Here is a 19,329-nt window from a genome sequence, read left to right on the forward strand (position 1 = left end):
TCCATGTGCTATGGTTTTCAGTGCACAGAATTTTCCCATAAGCTTTCTGACATTAAGGAATTGCTACCATTTTTGAGGTGAAGTTATTGGTTTTTATTTTAAAAAAAACGTGTCCTTACATTTTGATATGTTGGTAGACGTGATTTACTTCAGAATAAAGGGGTGGGGTGGGGCAATAAGAAGGGGTGTTAGTAAGACTGTAATAATTGTGACAGCCAGGTGACAAGGACCACACCATACTTTCGTTTTTTTTTGTCTTTTTGTTGTTGTTGTTGCTATTTCTTGGGTCGCTCCCGCGGCATATGGAGGTTCCCAGGCTAGGGGTTGAATCGGAGCCGTAGCCACCGGCCTACGCCAGAGCCAGCAACGTGGGATCCGAGCCGCGTCTGCAACCTGCATCACAGCTCACGGCAACGCCGGATCGTCAACCCACTGAGCAAGGGCAGGGACCGAACCCACAACCTCATGGTTCCTAGTCGGATTCGTTAACCACTGCGCCACAACGGGAACTCCTACACCATACTTTCTGAAGGTACCTTGCTAAGCTGTAACATCAGCACCCAGAACCCCCCGGCACACAGCTGGGACTCAGTGATTTACTGAGAAGGCCACGCAGCTCCCGTGCCCAGGGGACTGGAGCCAGTTCCCCAACTGCTAAGTGAACCTTTATCCCCCCACCATCTCAGTGGCTCTGGCGTCAACACTGCCCTCTAGAGGATAAAGGTAAACCCACAAGGAAATCCTCTCAGCGCTTCCAAGGGCAGACTTCCCATTAAAATTCTTCCACCAGCCAATAAGGTAGCTCGCATTCTAACATCTCCATTTACCCAAAATAAGTTCTTTCCTTCTCGTGAAGAGTAAGACAGAGTCGTCCACACACACATTTTCACTAATAACGCTTTATTTAAACTTTGCAAGGATCCCAAACCCCATTTAAAAAGTCAAGTCACAGAGCACCCCTAAAAGCACAGAACCCTCACCATTAGCATTACAGTTCATGATACAGCTCTTACTCTGAGAAAGTTTATTTTACCCTTTATTACAAAGGCACAGACGTCATCTGAGACCTCAGATATTAACCCCACCGCATCAATGTCGCACCGCCGTGCAACTTCGTGTCATCGTGAAAGCGGATAGCTTCCCAGCAATTCCTAAGGAGTTATAGATTCTCTCTATAAATAATACTTAGAAGCACTGGACCTTAAGACCCATAAAGGCATAACAAAAGGGACCTGAAACTTTCGGCAGGGCAGTCACGGTTCTTGGTAGAATACGACTGTAGCCATGAAAGTCCATTGCCAGCAACAGGCACACTGGACCCAACTTTGCCAGAAAAAAACAATGTAAAATGAGCAATTTCTCCCACAAGCTAAAAAAATACTCTTCCATAAGCTCCACAGGAAGGGAGTCCTGGGGTCGTCAGAGACCATGGCCACCGCTGTCAGCCCCCAGCCTTTAACAGGCAGCACACAGGTCAGAAGCAGGCCTGGCTTTGGGGGAGGCCCCTGCAGCTTGCTCACCGGGGCGGGCCAGCCTCTGCCAGGTCACTGCCCATGGGGACCTCCGCTGGGTCCCTGGCTGGGTCACTGCCCGTGGGGACCTCCGCCGGGTCACTGGCTGGGTCACTGCCCATGGGGACCTCCGCCGGGTCACTGGCTGGGTCACTGCCCATGGGGACCTCCGCCGCGTCACTGGCTGGGTCACTGCCCATGGGGACCTCCGCCGCGTCACTGGCTGGGTCACAGCCCATGGGGACCTCCAGGCTGGCTGGCTGCTCTGCTTCCTGCTCAGCACCCACCTCGTCCCCCGGCGCCCCGGGGCTGGCTGCATTCTCATTTGTCGCCACAGCCCCCTCCTTCTTCTTCTTCTTCTCTGCCAACACCTCCAGCCCCATCATCCGGAGATAGTGAAGCCGTTCGTTCTTCGGCACAAAAGTTCGAATTGAGGCCTTTCCCCGCCATCCACACAACACGATGGGGCACTGGAGCGTATCTGGTTTCCTAGGAACCAACGGCTTCAGGTGAGCCTTAAATGTCCTCATGACTGCAGCGGAAGAGCATTAATACAGGAGCCCAGGCTGGGAAGGCATCTCTGTGTGCCATTCTCAGAGGAAGCCCATCGTCTTCCTTCCTCCTGTGCTGAACCAAGACCCTCAGGCTGGCCGGTTTCCCGCAAATTCAAACACCTTCAATGTTAGACTCTCCAAACGCTGGCATCTTTCCAAGCCTGGAGAGCTACCTGTGTGCTCCACGCTACTGGCCCTCAGCACTTTGCCTGCCACCCCCGCCCCCCCAACCCGCTCCCATTTTCCAGACCAGGCGCCGAGACCACCATCCTTCCAATTCTCGAGCTTCCCACGATTGGGTCTGGTTACCCACCCCTGCAACAACACGACCCGGTACACCATGCCAGCTCGTGTCCAACAAGCAGCGCCAGCTGGGTGCAAACACGTACCCCCCTCGCCCCCACGCCCCAGTTTGCTCGATCCTGCCTTCAAATCTGCCTGCCTGCTCCCCAGGCGGCAGAACCCCCATTTCTTGCCTGGCAGGCAGTTGCTGTATCACCCACGTGCCCCTGAGCAGGTACCACGCACTTGAGCATGAACCACACGCAATGCTATTTAGTTTCTTTCCAGCAAGACCCTCGTCTAGCCTTCAGGCTCCTAAAGGCCTCATGCAGGTAAACGTACGTCCCACGCCTACTTGACACCTGACATCAGTGACACAGGCCGAGCAAGGAACAAACGAAGAGTTTCACTTATATTTTTTTTTTAAAAAAAAAACAGAGATGTGAGAATGGCCTGAACCAGGAAGAGAGAGAAACCACTAAAAAAAAGAGATGGAAACACACAGGCCTTTCCATCTCGCCCAGGATAAAGCATGGACGATCAGCCGATAAAAAAATGAGAAGAAAATACAAGACAATTCCCATACTCCCTTTGCCTTCCTCCTTAGACAATTTCAGTTCCCCAAGCTGTCTTTTCACCTGCCCTCTTCAGCGAGAGAAGCCAGCGCCCGTGGAAAAGTGAACCCGCATCCCAGGATCGCCTCCAGCTCTCCACCTGAGCCACCTGATTCCTGTCCCTTAAACTCACCTGCCATCTCACCTGAGGCCCTGCACCCTTCCCCACCCCCGCCCTGGAGGCCGGAGGCCGGTCAGAGGAGGCTGTGCGCTGCCCTGACAGCGTCCAGCTGCTTCCCACCTCCGGCTCAGGGCTTCCCAGCTCCCTGCCTGCATTGCGTTCAGGTCAAGGACCGCCTGCAGAGTAGCTGCCCAAATCCCTCTCCAGCCCCAGGCCCTGTTTTATTTCCTCCTGGGAGGGGGCTGCAGAATGGGGGGGGGGGGTGGCAGTGTCACCGCAGGGGCTGGAACCTCCCCGCTCCGGCCTCTGGCCTAACAGGACACCACACACAGGGTCTGGGCAGCAGGGGAGAGGGAAACCCTCTTCGTGCCATCTTCACACCTCCTGCTGAAGCCAGAGCGAGAGCGAGAGCGAGAGCGAGGTCTCCATGGCACACAGGGCTGCGCATCTCAGAATGTTTTACTGAGATGTGTATTCGTGAGGACACACGAGAATACCCCTGTTCTAAAATTTCCGCACCACTGTTTGAGGGGAGCATCCCCCGAAAGCTTCTAAGACCCCCCTCCCCGGCCGCCCCCAGCGCACGGAGGCCCCGGGGACAGGAGCGTGTCACTTACGTGGGGTCCGGCTCGTACTTCAGGACGACGCTGCCCTTGGCTGGAAGAGAAGAGACACGGGTCGGCTGAGCCGTCCAGGCAGGGCCACCCCTGCCCACAAATAGTCGGCCTCGGGGTCTGGGCGGAGACGAGGCCACTGGCAAGCCAGGTGCCAGGCAGCGGGGACGGGCAGGAAGAGGCCCACGTCCGGCCATTCGGGGATGTGCGGGAGCGCCTCAGCAGGCCCCTCAGACGCAGGCCGCGGGGACAGACTGCTTACCTGTCAAAACTCAGGACGACAATAAACACCTGTTCCAACTCGCAGAACAGCATGAAACAACACGCAAAAACTGTCACAACTTATACTGCAATCATCTCAGCATAGGATGAAAGGGAAACAGGACAAGCACGAGCAGTTCACTCGCCTATTAAAGACGGTTCTGCCTGCGGGGAGCAGAGGACACCATACACGACGCACCTCCACTCCCTCTGGCCCCCGGTTTCCAACACAACACACATCACAGCCTCAGGAACTGATCTGTGCGGTTTCCATCAAGTGCAGCCAGAAACCCTCAATAGATTATCATAAAGCAAACAAGAACAGGAAAAACAACAAAATCAGAATCCCTGGCGGAACCACCTTTGTTCGTAGGTGGAAACGTCACTAGGAGTTCCCGTCGTGGCGCAGTGGTTAACGAATCCGACTACGAACCATGAGGTTGCAGGTTCAATCTCTGGCCTTACTCAACGGGTTAAGGATCCGGCGTTGCCGTGAGCTGTGGTGTAGGTTGCAGACGCGGCTCGGATCTGGTGTTGCTATGGCTGTGGTGTAGGCCAGTGGCTATACCTCCGACTGGACCCCTGGCCTGGGAACTTCCATATGCCATGGGAGCAGCCCTAGGAAAAAAAAAGGCAAAAAGACCAAAAAAAAGAAACATCACTAGAATGGTTTTGGGGGAAGTTTATGAAGCAGAAAACTAAGGCTGTGACAGTAGCTGCGGTGCGGCAGGAACCGCCAGTGACAAGGCACACCCCACCGCCAGGGCTGGTGAAACAACCACGCAAACCTGGCAGCCGGGTGGCCGCTCTCCTGAGCACCAGGACCTGCCCACGCGAGGCCCTCCGCAACGGCAGGGGGCCGGGCCCTGGTACCTGCGGACGAGCCTGGGGCCGGACGGGGAAGGAGAGGACCCTGGGGATGCCCTTGGCCCTCAGCACCTTCAGGTACTGAAACCCTGCACCAGCCCCTGTGTCCTTGTGTTTTGAAGCATCAGGCCTTTCCTTCAGCCTCCAGGCCGCCCCTCCGTCTCCAAAGGCTGACTCAAGAGCTAATGATGAGGAAATACGGTGACAGCGAAACACGAGGTAACACAGTCTCCATCATGTCACGTCCTGCCTCGGCCCATGAACTCATGACTGAGGTGTCCTGTCTAGTCGGAGCTCTCCCGCACCTATTGCCGCCTCTCCCCCACCCACCCCTTCCTGGACGAGCTGCTTCCTTTGCTCCTGGTGACTGTCTAGTCGGAGCTCTCCCGCACCTTGTGTTTCCTTTTGTAATGGAAACACCCCCTCACCCCCCTTCCCTGTAAGCATCTTCCTTCCAGAGGGAAGGACAAAGAACGATAACCCCAAAGACAACCAGAAACCATCGCTGGACCGACGGACGCCAGCCTTGACGACTCCGAAATCACCAATGGACAGAGAAGCATATAAACCCCTTCGTCAGGAAGCCTGTCTTCTGAGCTAAACCTGTAAGGCCCTTTGCTGTCCCCTCTCAGGACAGGCCACCGTTGTGAGGCCTTAGCCTGCGGTGTCCTCCTTTGCCTGGCAAAGCAATAAAGCTGTTCTTTCTCGTCCTCAAAAACTGTCTTGGAGTCTATTTGGTGCAGGTGGACAGAGGCCTCATTTCAGCTACAGTACCAGCTGTGTCTCCAGAAACCCCTCTTAAAATCAAAAGTTAAAAAAAAAAAAAAAAAAAGAGGCGTTCCCATTGTGGCTCAGCAGAAACGCATCTGACGAGCATCCATGAGGACGTAGGTTCAATCCCCAGCATCTCACTGCCGTGAGCTATGGCACAGGCCAGCAGCTACAGCTTCAATTCAATCCCTAGCCTGGGAACCTCCATATGCCATGGGTGTGGCCCTGAAAAAACAAAAATAAATAAATAAATAAAGTACAATCAAGAGTCACTAAGAAGAAAGGCTCAGGTGCTGACACACAAAAGGGAGAAAGAGCCACCAGGCAGGGAGACCCGCGTCTCTCCCTGTGACAAAGACGAGTTATGACCCACCCGTCCCTGCTTACCCATGTCCTTGGCTTGGTTGTAGGTCTCACTGCTGAGTTTTCTAAAAAATGGGTTTTCCTGGGTTAACAGAATTTTAACATCTTCTATCGATACAGTGATAATTCTTGAATTAATAAATGGATACAATGTATATATTCCCTGTAGGAATAAACAGAGAGGTCCCCATTATGAACAGGAAGTCAGCCCCGCCCCCCACTCACTGTGAAGTGAGTGGCCAGTGTCCCCCCGAGTCCGGCTGCCCCACCCCCACCCCCACCCCCTGCAGCCCCGGCATTGGCGACACCGGTGACACCCATGACCCAGAGAAGGCTCCTGCTGGGAGAAGCCGGCCTAGCTCTAGATGGTCGAGACTTGCCGGCCAGCTGAGCAATACCCATTTTCGCCCCCGTGGCTTGGGCCGTGCCCCCCCGAAGCCCATCACCTCCTGCGCCAACCGGAAAGCACAGTCAAACTCTTCGCCGCTGTTGTTGCGACACCAGACTTTAATCCCGGTGTTAATAACCTGGAAGGGAAAACGGCAGCTGAGACACACACGTGGGCAGAGGCAGCATCACGGATTAAACCTCTCCCTTCTGCCACGAGGAGACAGGGCGAAGCTGCTGCAAAGGAGCGAAAAGAAGTGGAAAACATCTCATGCGTCGCCTGAGGTTCGCCCCGCCGGCCTGCCGCTCCCAGCGGCTCTGGTGGGCGGGCCTCCCGCTGACTGACAGCTACGACAGACCTCGGACTGGGAAGCTCCGAGTACACGGGAACCCAGACACACAGTCCACAAGCCGGCAGGGGCAAGGACGCTGTCACCGTGGAGGATGGGGGAAAAGGCACAATGTCCTACCACTGCCATGAAGCTGCCTTTGACCCCAGGGGCCTCCAGAGCACGTGGAGAAGCACGTGTTAGATAAACACGCCAGGGGGAAAATGAGCTGGGAAAACCGTACAGCCAATGAAGACAGGGGCCTGAACGTGGAACCTTCTATGGAAACCGGAAAAGTAGTGCCCGCAGGAGAAACAGGGCGCTTGGACACTGCGCAGAGGGGCAGGGAGGGCACATCGCACAGCCCGAGCCTGCCAGCCGCTCAGAGACCACCAGGCAGCTGGGATCCCCCCCTGCCCAAGGTGGACAGACGCCAGGGCGGTGCCGGGCCCAGCTCCTCCCGCAGAGCCCCGAGCAGGTGCGAGGCCGGTACCTTCATCCTCTCGCTATTGTTCAGCAGCACGTTTCTCAGCTCCTTGGACACCATGTAGAGCTGCCTCTTCTTCCCTTCCGTGGTTCGAGTTAACAAGTTCATCTTTGGGAAAGAAGGATCCAAGGCGTAGAATTTCCTGCAAAGCAGACAGAGCCGTTTACGAGAGAGCAGTTCATGCTCTCAGCCTGCAGCCCCCCCAGAGGTCCCTTCTCCCCCGCGGTGTGTGGAGGCTGAGGGGCGCCGAGTCACCTGAGCACAACAGGTGGTGCGACTTCTCCCCTGAACTGCTGCTCCAGTGACACACCCGAGAACCCCCGCCCCGCGCTTCAGGGATGTTCTGGGCGGATTCTGACCAAGGAGGCAAAGGACCGCTGTCCAGGAGACAGAGGAAGAGGGACCGCTGTGGCGAACAGACACTAAGCTGAGTGAGGACCGTGACCTGCGCCCTCTGCCCGGTTCCACCTGCAGGTGCCACTGGGACCCAGCACTCTTCGTTTCCCAAACCGGAGCTGGGCGGGGAGCCCCGGCCACAGCCCTGGAGCCCCGAGTAACTCCCACTCAGGCTCACCGCCCAGAGGCCTCATGTCGCTGCCTTGACCTCCAGGGGCTCACGTTCCTGTTATCGCTCCCCTTAAACGGAGGGTTCAGTGAAAACCCTCTGAAGGACACGCAGGGGGAGCGGGGCTCCATGAACACCCGCCAGTGAAGGGCCCCACACAGGCATCCGTGGCTCTATGGCGAATGTCTCTAAATGAAGAATTAACGAGGCTGATTAATCCTTACTGGATAGGAGGAAATAATGGATCGTCTTCGGGAATAAACACGAACGGGTCTTCTTTAAATCCAAATAACTTCATTTTCTTGGATGGAGGAGGGCTGAGAAGAGGGGGACAAGATAAATGGACCTGGCACCCGAGGGACAGCGGCAAACTCCACGGCACACAGCCTCCCACGTGCCACCCCCGCTCAACTCCGAGCAGCCCAGGGTCCCGGACACGGAGGCGGCAGGGCAGGGGGTCCCCTCCCCCGAGACAACAGCCGGCGGCATCCACGAGGCAGGTTCATGCGACACAGGGAGGCCCTGGCACCCCCACCGCGCGTGAGACCACTGCCGGACAGGACAGCGCCCAGGACCCACAGGAAGGTACGCGTGCTTCTTACCCGCACACGCCATCCCTCTTACTCCCGTCATTCTCCAGACCCTCAGCTCTTTCATCGGCTTCTGCGTCGCTTATGCCAGCGTCCGGTTTACTGCCCAGCACGGCGGTGTCGGGAGGGCTCTGGGCTGTGCGGTCCTCGGGGCTGGGCTGTACAGGCCCCCTCCGATCTGCAGGCTCACCCTGCGGCTGGAATGGGGTGAGCTGTCACTCAGCTGCCTCTGCTGCACTGGGCTCTCAAAACCACCCCAGTGAACAGAGTGTTTTATGTTTAAAAGAAAGACACGGAGTTCCTGTCGTGGCGCAGTGGTCAACGAATCCGACTAGGAACCATGAGGTTGCAGGTGTGATCCCTGGCCTCGCTCAGTGGGTTAAGGATCTGGCGTTGCCGTGAGCTGTGGTGCAGGTGGCAAATGCGACTTGGATCCCACGTTGCTGGGGTCTGATGTAGGCTGGCGTCTACAGCTCCCATGAGACCCCCTGGCCTGAGAACCTCCTTATGCCGCAGGAGCGGTCCAAGAAATGGCAAAATAAATAAATAAATAAAATAAAAAGAAAGACAGAATTTGGTTTTTTTGGTGTGTCTTTTTAGAGCCACACCTTCAGCATAGGGGTTCCTAGACTAGGAGTTGAATAAGAACCATAGTCGCCGGCCTACACCAGTGCCACAGCAACTCGGCATCCAAGCCTCGTGGCACCACGGCTCACGGCAACGCCGGATCCTTACCCCACTGAACAAGGCCAGGGATCGAACCCGCATCCTCAGGCACACCATGTCGGGTTCTTAACCCACTGTGCCACGATAGGAACTCCTCAGAATTTTTTTAAAACAAGTATTTTGTCTACATGCTATTACAAGCTGAATTCACAGGCACTGATTCTAGTTTTAACTTCTGGTTTCTTAGCAGGAGCCAACGAGGTCAGCTTGTCTTCATTCAGAAATGCTACCGCCCGGGGCAGAGGAGGACACGGTTGAGTCCCACACGACCCCTGGCACGAGCACATAAATAACTGCCACCTAAGGGAGGACAGTGAAACTCTCCCGGGGCCCTGGGGAAACCGCTGCGAAGACAGGAGGAAGTTTCCAGGCACCAAGGAAACTCCTCTTGAAAAATGAATGAACTTCAGATCTGGGACAGCAGTATAATTTGGCTTTGAGAAGGACAAAATAAATGTTTTACTTTTGTTAAATTGTAATTTTATGTAAGATCTAACATTAAAAAAACATAATGCACAGCGGGACTAAAGTTAACAACACTTGCCTATTGCAAAGTTACTGAGAGGAGATCTTAGAAGTTTTCACAAGAAAAAATGGTGTAAAACCACGTATATACGACCAGAATCATTACGCTGCACACCTGACCTAACGTGACGGTGCAGGTCAATTACATCCCACTTCAAAAAATACTTTAGAACCACAGGTCCCGACCAGGGACAGGGTTGGGAGGAGCGGTAACTCCCTCGCCCAGGACGCGATTGGTGACAAAAACGTCAACGCAGCCCCTGGTGCAAGGACTCTGGGCTGTTGGGGACCCCACCGGCCACATGTGACTGACCAGGTCCAACGTGACGGAGCAAAGTAAGACGGACCCGGGAGCCCCAAATCAGCCCTCTTTAGGCCTCACAGTGAAGCATGCAAACACCTTGTTAAAAATGTCCTGCTCCGACTTTGTGGAAATCACATCTAAATATACTGCAATAAAGCCCTTTAAAAAAAAAAAAACTTTTTAAAATGCGGTTCTGAGAAAACTGGGTGACACGTGTGTGTCGGGCCGGAGCAGGTGCCGAGCTCCAGGGCTCCCTCTTCACGGGGAGCGAGGGGCTGGTGAGGCAGGAGACAGACAGACAGACAGACCTCCCCTCCAACACACACACACACTCCTCTCCACCCGCAAAATATCCCAGCGACCTCAGTCAGCCTGGGTCCCGACCGCACAGCCAGACCACAGCCGCCGAGCTGCTTACCTTCGGGGGACGCCGATTCCAGGGCATCGGGGACTTTTTCACTAACACCGCCACAAAGAACCCTCCCGTGTTCTGATGGTGTGGTAATATTCTAAGACTGGAGAAACAACACACACACACCACCACTTACCCCTTGTTAACTGATCCAAAACAATCTCTTGCTGCAAATGCGCGCAGAACCCCCCCTCACGCTCAGGACGGCCGACGTGCGTGCTGCAGGAGCCTAAAGCAGCGCCCGGAGTGTGGGACCAGCTGGCTTCAAACCGCGTTTCCAATTCACAAATGCTCCATGCCCGCAGCTGCCGGGCCCTGGGAAACCCCACTTGCTGGAACGTTCCCAGCGGAAGGTGGCCGCGCGCACGGCCCAGGCCACACAGGCCCCGCCCGAGGCCCCGCCGCCCCACTAACCCACCAGCGCTCAAGGTGCATGGCCTGTAGGCTCTCGGGGTCCTTTGGGGGGAACATGGTGGGCCGGATCTGCGTGTGTCTGCCCTGAGGAACGTCATCCCACGCCGGGAACCACTGCCCATCTCTTGTCATCACCTGCAAGCGAGAGGGGGGCGCGGGGTGACCAGCCCCGCCTGGGAACAGGGCTCTCCTTTCTCCCCAAAGCCAGGAGGACTGCTCGTAAAGAACAGAAAAAGCCTTCATTCCACGAGAACGGACAGCCATTCTATAACACAGCATTTTCATTTTCCATGGGCGTTTTTTCTTTTTTAAAACAAGCCTCGGATTGGTCCTGGTTTAAGACTGAAAAATGAATTGTTTCGTCTTGGAAACAAAGCTTGAATCCCAGGCAATTAAAAGAAAAAAAGGGAAGCTGTATTTACAGGGATGAGAATAAACAAAGCTGACTTCTAGCTGCAGGACGGAGACGGGAAAACCTTCCACTGCCAGAGACAAGCCTTTGTGTAAATCACACCGGCTGTCACTGAACACAGCTCTGAAACGGACTCCGAGCCGCATAACCTGACGTGCTGGTTATTCGGGTCACCCAGGGGATGGATTACCTTCCACTGCGTGAGTCCCGGCATCCATTTCAGCCCCGGCAACTCGGAGGACACGTCCGCAAGCTCCAAGGCACCTATGGGAAGAAAAAGAAAAAAGAAAATCAGGCTGTGCCCATGAAAGAAACCAGCTATGAAAGATCACACACTGGTCAACGCTGTTGACAGGAAAGACCCGGGGAGGACAGACCACAGCCGAGAGCAGACGGACCAGTGGGTCCCGGCCTGAAGCGGAACGTGGGGAGGAGCCGGCACTGCAGGGAGGTGACCGAAGAGCTCGAAACGTGACTGTCACTTACGGTGTGTAAATCACAGCACAGAAAAGCTGCTGCAATGAGGGCCTACAGGGCCCTGGGCGCAGCCAGGACCACCTCCACAGGCGGCCTCGGACCCGAGCCCAGGCCAGGGCCCCTAGCATCCGGCCCACCCTGGCTTCCAGCCACACCACTTAGGCGAACGGGGGCTCTGCGCCTTTCTAACAAACATCCCAGAACCCAAAAGCAACATTTAAAGTGAGCTGTGGAAATTTTTAAACCTTCTGTCTTAGGCCCAAGTTAATTTTCTAAAACCAGCCATCAAGACAAAAGCCTCGCTTAAAAACCCTGTGTCCACGGTGGCACCGGCACGAGGAGCCCTCAGCGGGGCCGTTACCGGAGACCGCTCACGGGGACCCCCCTCCGCCCCCCCCGACAGACCCCAGGGCCCCAGAGGGAAAGCCCACAGGCTTCTTGAAATAAAGCACCACCAAAAATACGGAGCTCATAACCACACAAAAAACATGATTCAGAAATCATGTCTTGGAGTTCCCTCTGTGGCTCAGCAGTCACAAACCCAACTAGAATCCCTGAAGATGCAGGTTCGGCCCCTGGCCTCGACCAATGGGTTAAAGGATCCAGCGCTGCTGTGAGCGGTGGTGTAGGTCACAGACACGGCTTTGATCACAAGTGGCTGTAGCTGTGGTGTAGGCTGGCAGCTGCAGCTCAGATTCAACCCCTAGCCTGGGAACTTCCATATGCCACGGGTGCAGCCCTAAAAAGCAAATAAAAAAAAAAAAAAGGGAAAGGAAATTCTGATGCATGATATAACACGGAGAGACCTGGAGGACATTATCCTAAATGTAACGAGCCAGTCAATCAAAATCCCTGGTTTTAATCAGGGATAACCTCCTTTTAGGATTTACAGGCTAATCAGATAAGCAAACCCCCATAAACAAACATAGAAAAAGCCTACTAGAAAATACACCATGGCAATAAAGGTTCTGCAAAGTCCACATTCTCCTTGGTAGAAGAGTCGCTGCACACACACCTTCACTCTTTTCCAGCAGAGACGCTATGACCGCTTCGTCCTCGATGGGGTTCAGCGAACACGTAGAGTACACCATCCTACCGCCTTCCACGAGCTGCTCAGCGCCCCGCGTTGCGATCCGGAGCTGTAAACTGAGGGCCGGATGTCAGGTTACTCCAAGACCGAGCACTCCCACGTGGCACACACATCACAGGCACCCGCCACCGCGCGCATTTACTACAAATTTTACGACAGACTAACAGTCAAATACAAAACGCTGCATGTAAAAGAAACGCCCGTTAAGAAAAAGAAAAAAAACTTTTTAAGGTTCTAAACGAAGTGAGAGTAAACCTATATAATGCGTTCCTTATTTATTTTGCTTTTCAGGGCCACACCCACAGCACATGGACGTTCCCAGACTAGGGGTCGGATCAGAGCTACAGCTGCCGGCCACAGCCACGCTGGATCCCCGACCCGGTGAGCAAGGCCAGGGATTGAATCCGCATCCTCATGGATGCCGGTCGGATTCGTTTCCACTGCGCCACAAGGGGAACCCCATCCACGTTAATTTTAAAAAGCATCTATTTATACAAGTGACCTCGTTACTGTCCTGTTAACCTTTTCCAACATGTCAACAGGCAAAGCTACAGCTGACCAACAACTGCATTCGATATATTAGGCAAATTTCACCTCTAAAAAGCCTCCATGCTTCTATAAATATTTGACTTTTCTTGCTATGAACAGTTTGTATCCCTCAGTACAAGCCAATCCTAATCACAAATAACAGCAGTAAGTATTTAACAGAGAAATAAAATTTCACGCTGGAGTTGTTTATGGCGAATATTCATTAGGACACTCTCGATCACCCGTGGGTCTATAGTTGCATCATTTTAATATTAAATGAAAAATTGGAATGCAAAGCTCTGTAGAAAGTACAATTAATTAACAGCTTATTTAAAAAATCCCTGCAAAGAAAAACACACCAGACACCACACAAATTATCTTGGAGTTCGAAGATTTTCTTTTTCCTTTTATTTCTAAGAACTTACCAAAAACTATTTCTAAGACATCAAAATGTTCAGCAAAATAATTCAATACCTAACAACTGAACACAGGGGAAATACTGGCAAGAAACAGGCATTTCATAGAAAACGCATCTGAACTGCTACAGGAAATACCTATAAAAGGCTTTCCCATCTCTGTGTACCTGAAGTGCGTAGACTTCAGGTGACGACAAACGACGTCTGAGAAAGGAGCCAACGCTCACGCAGGCGACCGTCAGGCCCTGAGGCTTGGAGTCGGGCAGCCGAGGGCCTGGCCGCCCCGGTAATTCAACCGCAAGCACCACCGCCCTCACAAAGCCGCGCGCGTGGCGCCAGCGCCCGCGGGTACTGACCCGTGCAGCTGCAAGCTGTTTAAGGTGGTCCACTTCTTCCAGACATCGATGTTCTTCCTCATGGTGCCGTCCCCGCTGAAAGGCAAGGCGGGCAGATGACCACAGCGCAGCAAATATGCCCTGGCTGAGCTGCATGACGAGCCAGCTAGTATTTACCATAAATCACGGTTAGAAAACACTCCACATTCCCACAAACGATAGCAAACTTCTTTAAATGGCTGCACTTGCGGCACATGGAGGTTCCCAGGCCAGGGGTCCATCCGCAGCTGGAGCCGCCGGCCTACACCACGGCCACAGCATCGCGGGATCCGAGTCACATTTGCGACCTACACCGCAGCTCACAGCAACGCCGGATCCTTAACCCACCGAGTGAGGCCAGGGATCAAACCCACATCCCCATGGATCCTAGTCGGGTCCGTTAATTGCTGAGCCACAAAGGGAACTCCAGTGGCACCACACTGGGAACTCCCTACAATAAATTTTCTCCTGCTATTGTGGGGACACTCTAATATGTGACATTTTCTAATTATACTTCCGTTTTAATTTAATCAGGAAATAAAGATTTGCAGAGGAAACCATGCTTCATAAGGACAGAACAGGGGGTTTCTGTTGTGGCTCAGTGGGTTAAGGACCGGTCACTGCCTCGAGCTGTGGTGAAGGTCTCAGATGCAGCTTGGACCCCACAGTGCTGTCACTGTGGCTGTGGAGTGGCCAGTAGCTGCAGCTCCCGTTTGACCCCTAGCCTGGGAAGTGCCATATGCTGCTGCAGCTGTGGCCCTAAAAAAAGAAAAGAAGAAGAAAAAAGGAGAGCGTGATATGCTTCCATTTGAAAGAAATACTAGCAAAACTAGCCTTCAGACCTAGGACACAGAACCATGAATACACAGAAAACACTTTGATCCTGCTACTCAGAAACCTGGCTAATCACAGTGGGACTTTAACCCGAATTACCTGAATAATGACCAACTTACACTCACAAAGGAGGTCCACAGCAATTTCAATTAAACCAATTTAACATTATTTATCAAGATTTTTCTATATCTGAGTTGAAGATTTTTTCATTTCTCTACTTTTATTTAATGGTGATTATTTGCACATAAATTTCACGAGAGGTAATGAACTAATCTTCCTGTCCACATCTAATTTTTTTCTATGCAGATTTTTAGAGAAATCCCCGTGTCTGCTGGCTTTCTGTGTACAATTCAGTCCTCACGGATGGGCGCTTCACATGACCCAGAGCTGAAGGGTCTGCGGGATGGAAACATCCCCGGAGGCGCAGGCTTTCGCCTCGCTTACGCCGCAGTGGCTTAAGTCCTGATCTCCTCTGCGGACCCTCACAGCTCCCGAAGCCACACTCTCACAGCACGGTTTTTCTAATCAAAAGAACACAGGGGTAGGAAAACCGCTGATCCAAATGAAATCTAAAAAACTCCAACCTCAAAAGAAAGGAATACGGCTCCTGACCGATTTCAACGTTCGTGAAGGAGCGTTTTCAAGTATCTGACACGCGGCCACACCCATGCTACTGAGCACTGCCGCCAGCATGAAGCCGCCACTTGTTTAAACAAGATGGAATTTCAGGCTGCTGTCTTTCGTCTTCTCAGGGCTGCACCCACAGCATATGGAGGTTCCCAGGCCAGGGGTCGAGTCGGAGCTACAGCTGCCGGCCTACACCACAGCCACAGCAACATGGGATCCAAGCCGCGTCTGCGACCCACACCACAGCTCACGGCAATGCCAGATCCTTAACCCACTGAGCAAGACCAGGGTTCGAACCCGCAACCTCACAGATACTACCCAGGTTCGTTAACCAACTGAGCCAGGATGGGAACTCCGATGTAACATTTTTACACACTGTGTCTGGTGCTAACAAAGTCCTGTGGCAGCTTCTGTGCCACGGTCTCAGGGATGCCACGTGTTCGGAGGGCATTAAACACCAGTGACGCCAACACCTACGTCACTGCCTCTGGGAACTTAACAGCCTTCATCCGTTCTATTCTTTCTGGAAAAACTCAGTTATTCGGCTATACCGTGCAATTCTTTTATAGGTCAACTCTAAAAACCTAAAATGTAAACTTTGAGAACAGGTACACGCAGCAGTTCACACAGAATGCACCTCCCAAAGGCCGAGACCTCTAAGTCCCGCTGAGCTGACTGACAGAAGGCTCCCCGCTCCCCGCAGACGCCCAGGCGAGCGCAGGATCCAAGGACTCATGTTTGACACGCTCAGCAGGAGCAGGAGCATTAGCAGCTGGGCTGAGCAGGTCAAGCAGCACCCACATGCTGAAAGGCCCAGAACGAGGCTCCAGGACGCGACCTCCCTCTCAGGCACCTTCTTGTGTCTCTTGGAAAGACCATCAAAACCTGGGCTCTCGTTCTGTATGCCGTCACGGCCACGGTTCCCCTGACGCTGAGCTTGTCTTCTGACCGAGGCTCCCACTGCCCCCTCTTCAAACCTGCGGCCCTAAGACGCACCTGCGCTGGCGTGCGGCTTGCCTTTAGACTACCTGCGATGGGACCTGGGGTAGACCCTGGGCCCTCAGGCCTCGCCCCATACCTGCAGGGGACGTCGCACAAGATGCGGTCGTAGAAGAGGACCTCCTTGCGCCCGTTCACGTCCATCTGGAGCCGGGGCAGGCAGGCGGCGTCGTGGTTGACCACCATGATGCAGGGGCTGCTCAGCCGCTTGGCCTGGTGCACCAGCAGGTAGCAGCGCTTGTTGTCCACGTCGTTGGCGATGACAAAGCCCTCTGGGGACACGGAACCGCGGTGTGAGGGAAGGGGAGCGTTAAGGGAGGGAAGAGGTCACGTCTGGCCGGCAGGGAGACGCGCAACCCCCTGGACCTGAGGCTGAGCTGAAGATCTGCCAGCGAGGATTGAGTTCACAGTCATTTACGAGGTCAAAACTTCACAATTCCCCTGCTCAGCAGTTTTTACCTTGCACCAGTGACTGTGCCAAGTGACTTTCCTCTCATTAGCAAGCATTCGTTAAAAAGGAGGGTGCGGGAGAGAGATGGAGAAACACAAGAGAATCGCCCAACAAGTATTTAAAAGGGGCCCACGTGCTGGGTGGGGGCTCCAGTCTAGATTCTGCAAATCAGACTCCGGGCTGGGGGTGAGGGGCCCAGGGTCAACCCGCTCCCTGGGAGCCTCTGAGCTGCAGCCCGGCCGAGACCCGCTGCTGGGACGTTGGCTGAGCGACACCACCCCCCCCCACTCAGAGAGGCAGACGGCACACTTGCCTAATGACATTTCATGATCAATACGACTCTTAAAACAATATGAAACATAAAGTGTTAAAAACAGGAAGAAGCTCTTTATACTACCAATTTTGGAAAAAATAATCGAAAGTAGGGAAGAATAAAGAAAGCTTTTTAGGAAAATATTTACCACGGTTTAAAAGGGGACTTAGAAAAACACAGCTAACCAGCACGCCATTAAAGCAGAACTAGAGCCAGTTAGCCTAAACACAAACAAGTAGGATGAGACAAAGGTAGATAAAATATTAAAAGACACTACAAACAGTATTTTTCAGAGTTCCCATCGTGGTTCAGCAGAAACGAATCCAACTGGGAACCATGAGGTTACGGGTTCGATCCCTGGCCTCGCTCAGTGGGTTGAGGATCTGGCATTGCCATGAGTTATGGTGTAGATCACAGATGTGGCTTGGATCTTGAGTTGCTGTGGCTGTGGCTGTGGCTGTGGCTGTGGCTGTGGCTGTGGCTGTGGCTGGCAGCTACAGCTCCAACTGGACCCATAGCCTGAGAAACTCCATATGCCACGGGTGCGGCCCTAAAGAGACAGAACAAACAAAAAACAAACAAAAAAAAAGACTGAGTCATATGCCATGTCTGGTAATGTCACCTAACTTACCTATTAAATTAAGTGGTGGTGGGATTTGAACCTGGGGAGTCAACAGCAGCTCTTACCCACACGCTCCTGCCTCTCACACAGGTAGTAAACAGTCAAAACAGAGGCCCCAAGGTGAGACCATCACCACGGAAAAGTCAAGCCAAAATCTATCTACTGTGGCTTTAAAAAGAAACCCCACTTGCTTTTATAGAAAATCCAGGTAATTCTAAACCACAGGCCCCTCCCCCGGCACACGCACGGGTCTGAGGACGAGGGACGGTGGCGAGCACAGCGTCTAGTTCTACCTTCAGAGGCAGAGCCCATCCACGGACACAGCAGGCACCTGCAAGCCGCCCCCTGCGGCACCCACCTGGGAAAGGGACAGTCATGTCGGCGTGCAGCATCTCGATGAGCTGCGTGGTCTTCGAGCCGGGTGCTGCGCACATATCCAAGATCTGGTGAAAAGCGAGGCAACGGCCCATGTCTTTCTTTTAAGAAATCAATCCTCCTACATTTACTTTAACACAAGTTAAAGTTACCTTTCCATTTCTTTTTCAAGACCTAAACGTTTCTTTATAGAATGAATCTAGTGTGTTACATTTAATTTACAGAAATCTCGTAATGTGTAATAATGTCCCCAAACTACGGAAGGATAAAGGTACTCCTCCCACAAGGGACAGGAACAAAATGGCTCTAGAGACCAGTGAAAGTGATAAATTTAGGGACGGTGAGCATAGATACTAAGTGCAGGAAGCATAGTAACCCGAGGCCAAGGGGCAGAGCTCGCCGGGTCCACGACTCGGCTCAGCCACTGATGACGAGCTCGTGACTTCAGGCGACAGTGACAGCACCTGCTCTCACAGGGATGCGGGGATAAGAAAGCAGATTCATTCACAAAAAGAACACGGAACGATGCCCGGCGTTCACCAAGCTCGGGAACACTGAGGGGTCATCTGTGTCCAAGAAACCGGTCAACTTCAAAAGGGAAGGAAAGCGCTATCTCAGCTGTGACCACGCAAAAAGCACCTAAAATAAAACACATGCCATTCTCCACTTTACCCGAAGAGCAAAAGGGGAGAAAAAAGAGGAATGACATGAAGAAAAAAGGGCCCCAACCAGCAGAGACACGAACGCGGCGAGCGGCCTGCCCACCACGCCCTCCCGCGCGGGGCACAGTACCTTGTGGTGAGGCTGGGCGCTCAGCAGCAGCGGCGGGATCATGCTGACGGCCTCTTGACGGCTGATGTTCCCCTTGGAAAAGAGCACGTGTTTACGACGCAGCAATGACGTGAAAAGAGGCAGACACTTCCAACACGGGCGTCACTGCCAGTGCAGCAGGAAAAGCCCACATCATCACACGGAGAACAAAAAAGTGAGCCCGATCACATCAACGGGAAACAAGACGGATTTTACGCTGGCGGATAAACGGCTGCCATCTAAAGGCTGAGGAAGGGTGACCATTAAGCGCAAAGGCTCGTGTCAGAATATCGGAAGGCCAAGC

General features: G+C 53.4%; 1 protein-coding gene across 1 annotated transcript in view; it reads right to left on the reverse strand.

The window, feature by feature from the left end:
* Nucleotides 1-883: 883 nt before the first annotated feature.
* NSUN2 (NOP2/Sun RNA methyltransferase 2) overlaps nt 884-19,329 on the reverse strand; it is a 31,476-nt gene continuing 13,030 nt past the window's right edge. The window contains exons 5-19 of the mRNA XM_047767586.1: nt 19,008-19,079; nt 18,199-18,283; nt 16,534-16,726; nt 13,977-14,051; nt 12,602-12,732; nt 11,300-11,373; nt 10,702-10,832; nt 10,290-10,386; nt 8,329-8,513; nt 7,951-8,043; nt 7,168-7,303; nt 6,405-6,485; nt 5,983-6,121; nt 3,700-3,739; nt 884-2,000 (exon numbers count right to left, since the gene is read on the reverse strand). Coding sequence (XP_047623542.1) covers nt 1,517-2,000; nt 3,700-3,739; nt 5,983-6,121; nt 6,405-6,485; nt 7,168-7,303; nt 7,951-8,043; nt 8,329-8,513; nt 10,290-10,386; nt 10,702-10,832; nt 11,300-11,373; nt 12,602-12,732; nt 13,977-14,051; nt 16,534-16,726; nt 18,199-18,283; nt 19,008-19,079 — 2,016 coding nt within the window. The 3' untranslated portion in view covers nt 884-1,516. The remainder of the gene's footprint in view (nt 2,001-3,699; nt 3,740-5,982; nt 6,122-6,404; nt 6,486-7,167; nt 7,304-7,950; nt 8,044-8,328; nt 8,514-10,289; nt 10,387-10,701; nt 10,833-11,299; nt 11,374-12,601; nt 12,733-13,976; nt 14,052-16,533; nt 16,727-18,198; nt 18,284-19,007; nt 19,080-19,329) is intronic.

Source organism: Phacochoerus africanus, chromosome 1 (genome assembly GCF_016906955.1).
Source record: "Phacochoerus africanus isolate WHEZ1 chromosome 1, ROS_Pafr_v1, whole genome shotgun sequence".
In the NCBI taxonomy this organism is placed as follows: Eukaryota; Metazoa; Chordata; class Mammalia; order Artiodactyla; family Suidae; genus Phacochoerus; species Phacochoerus africanus.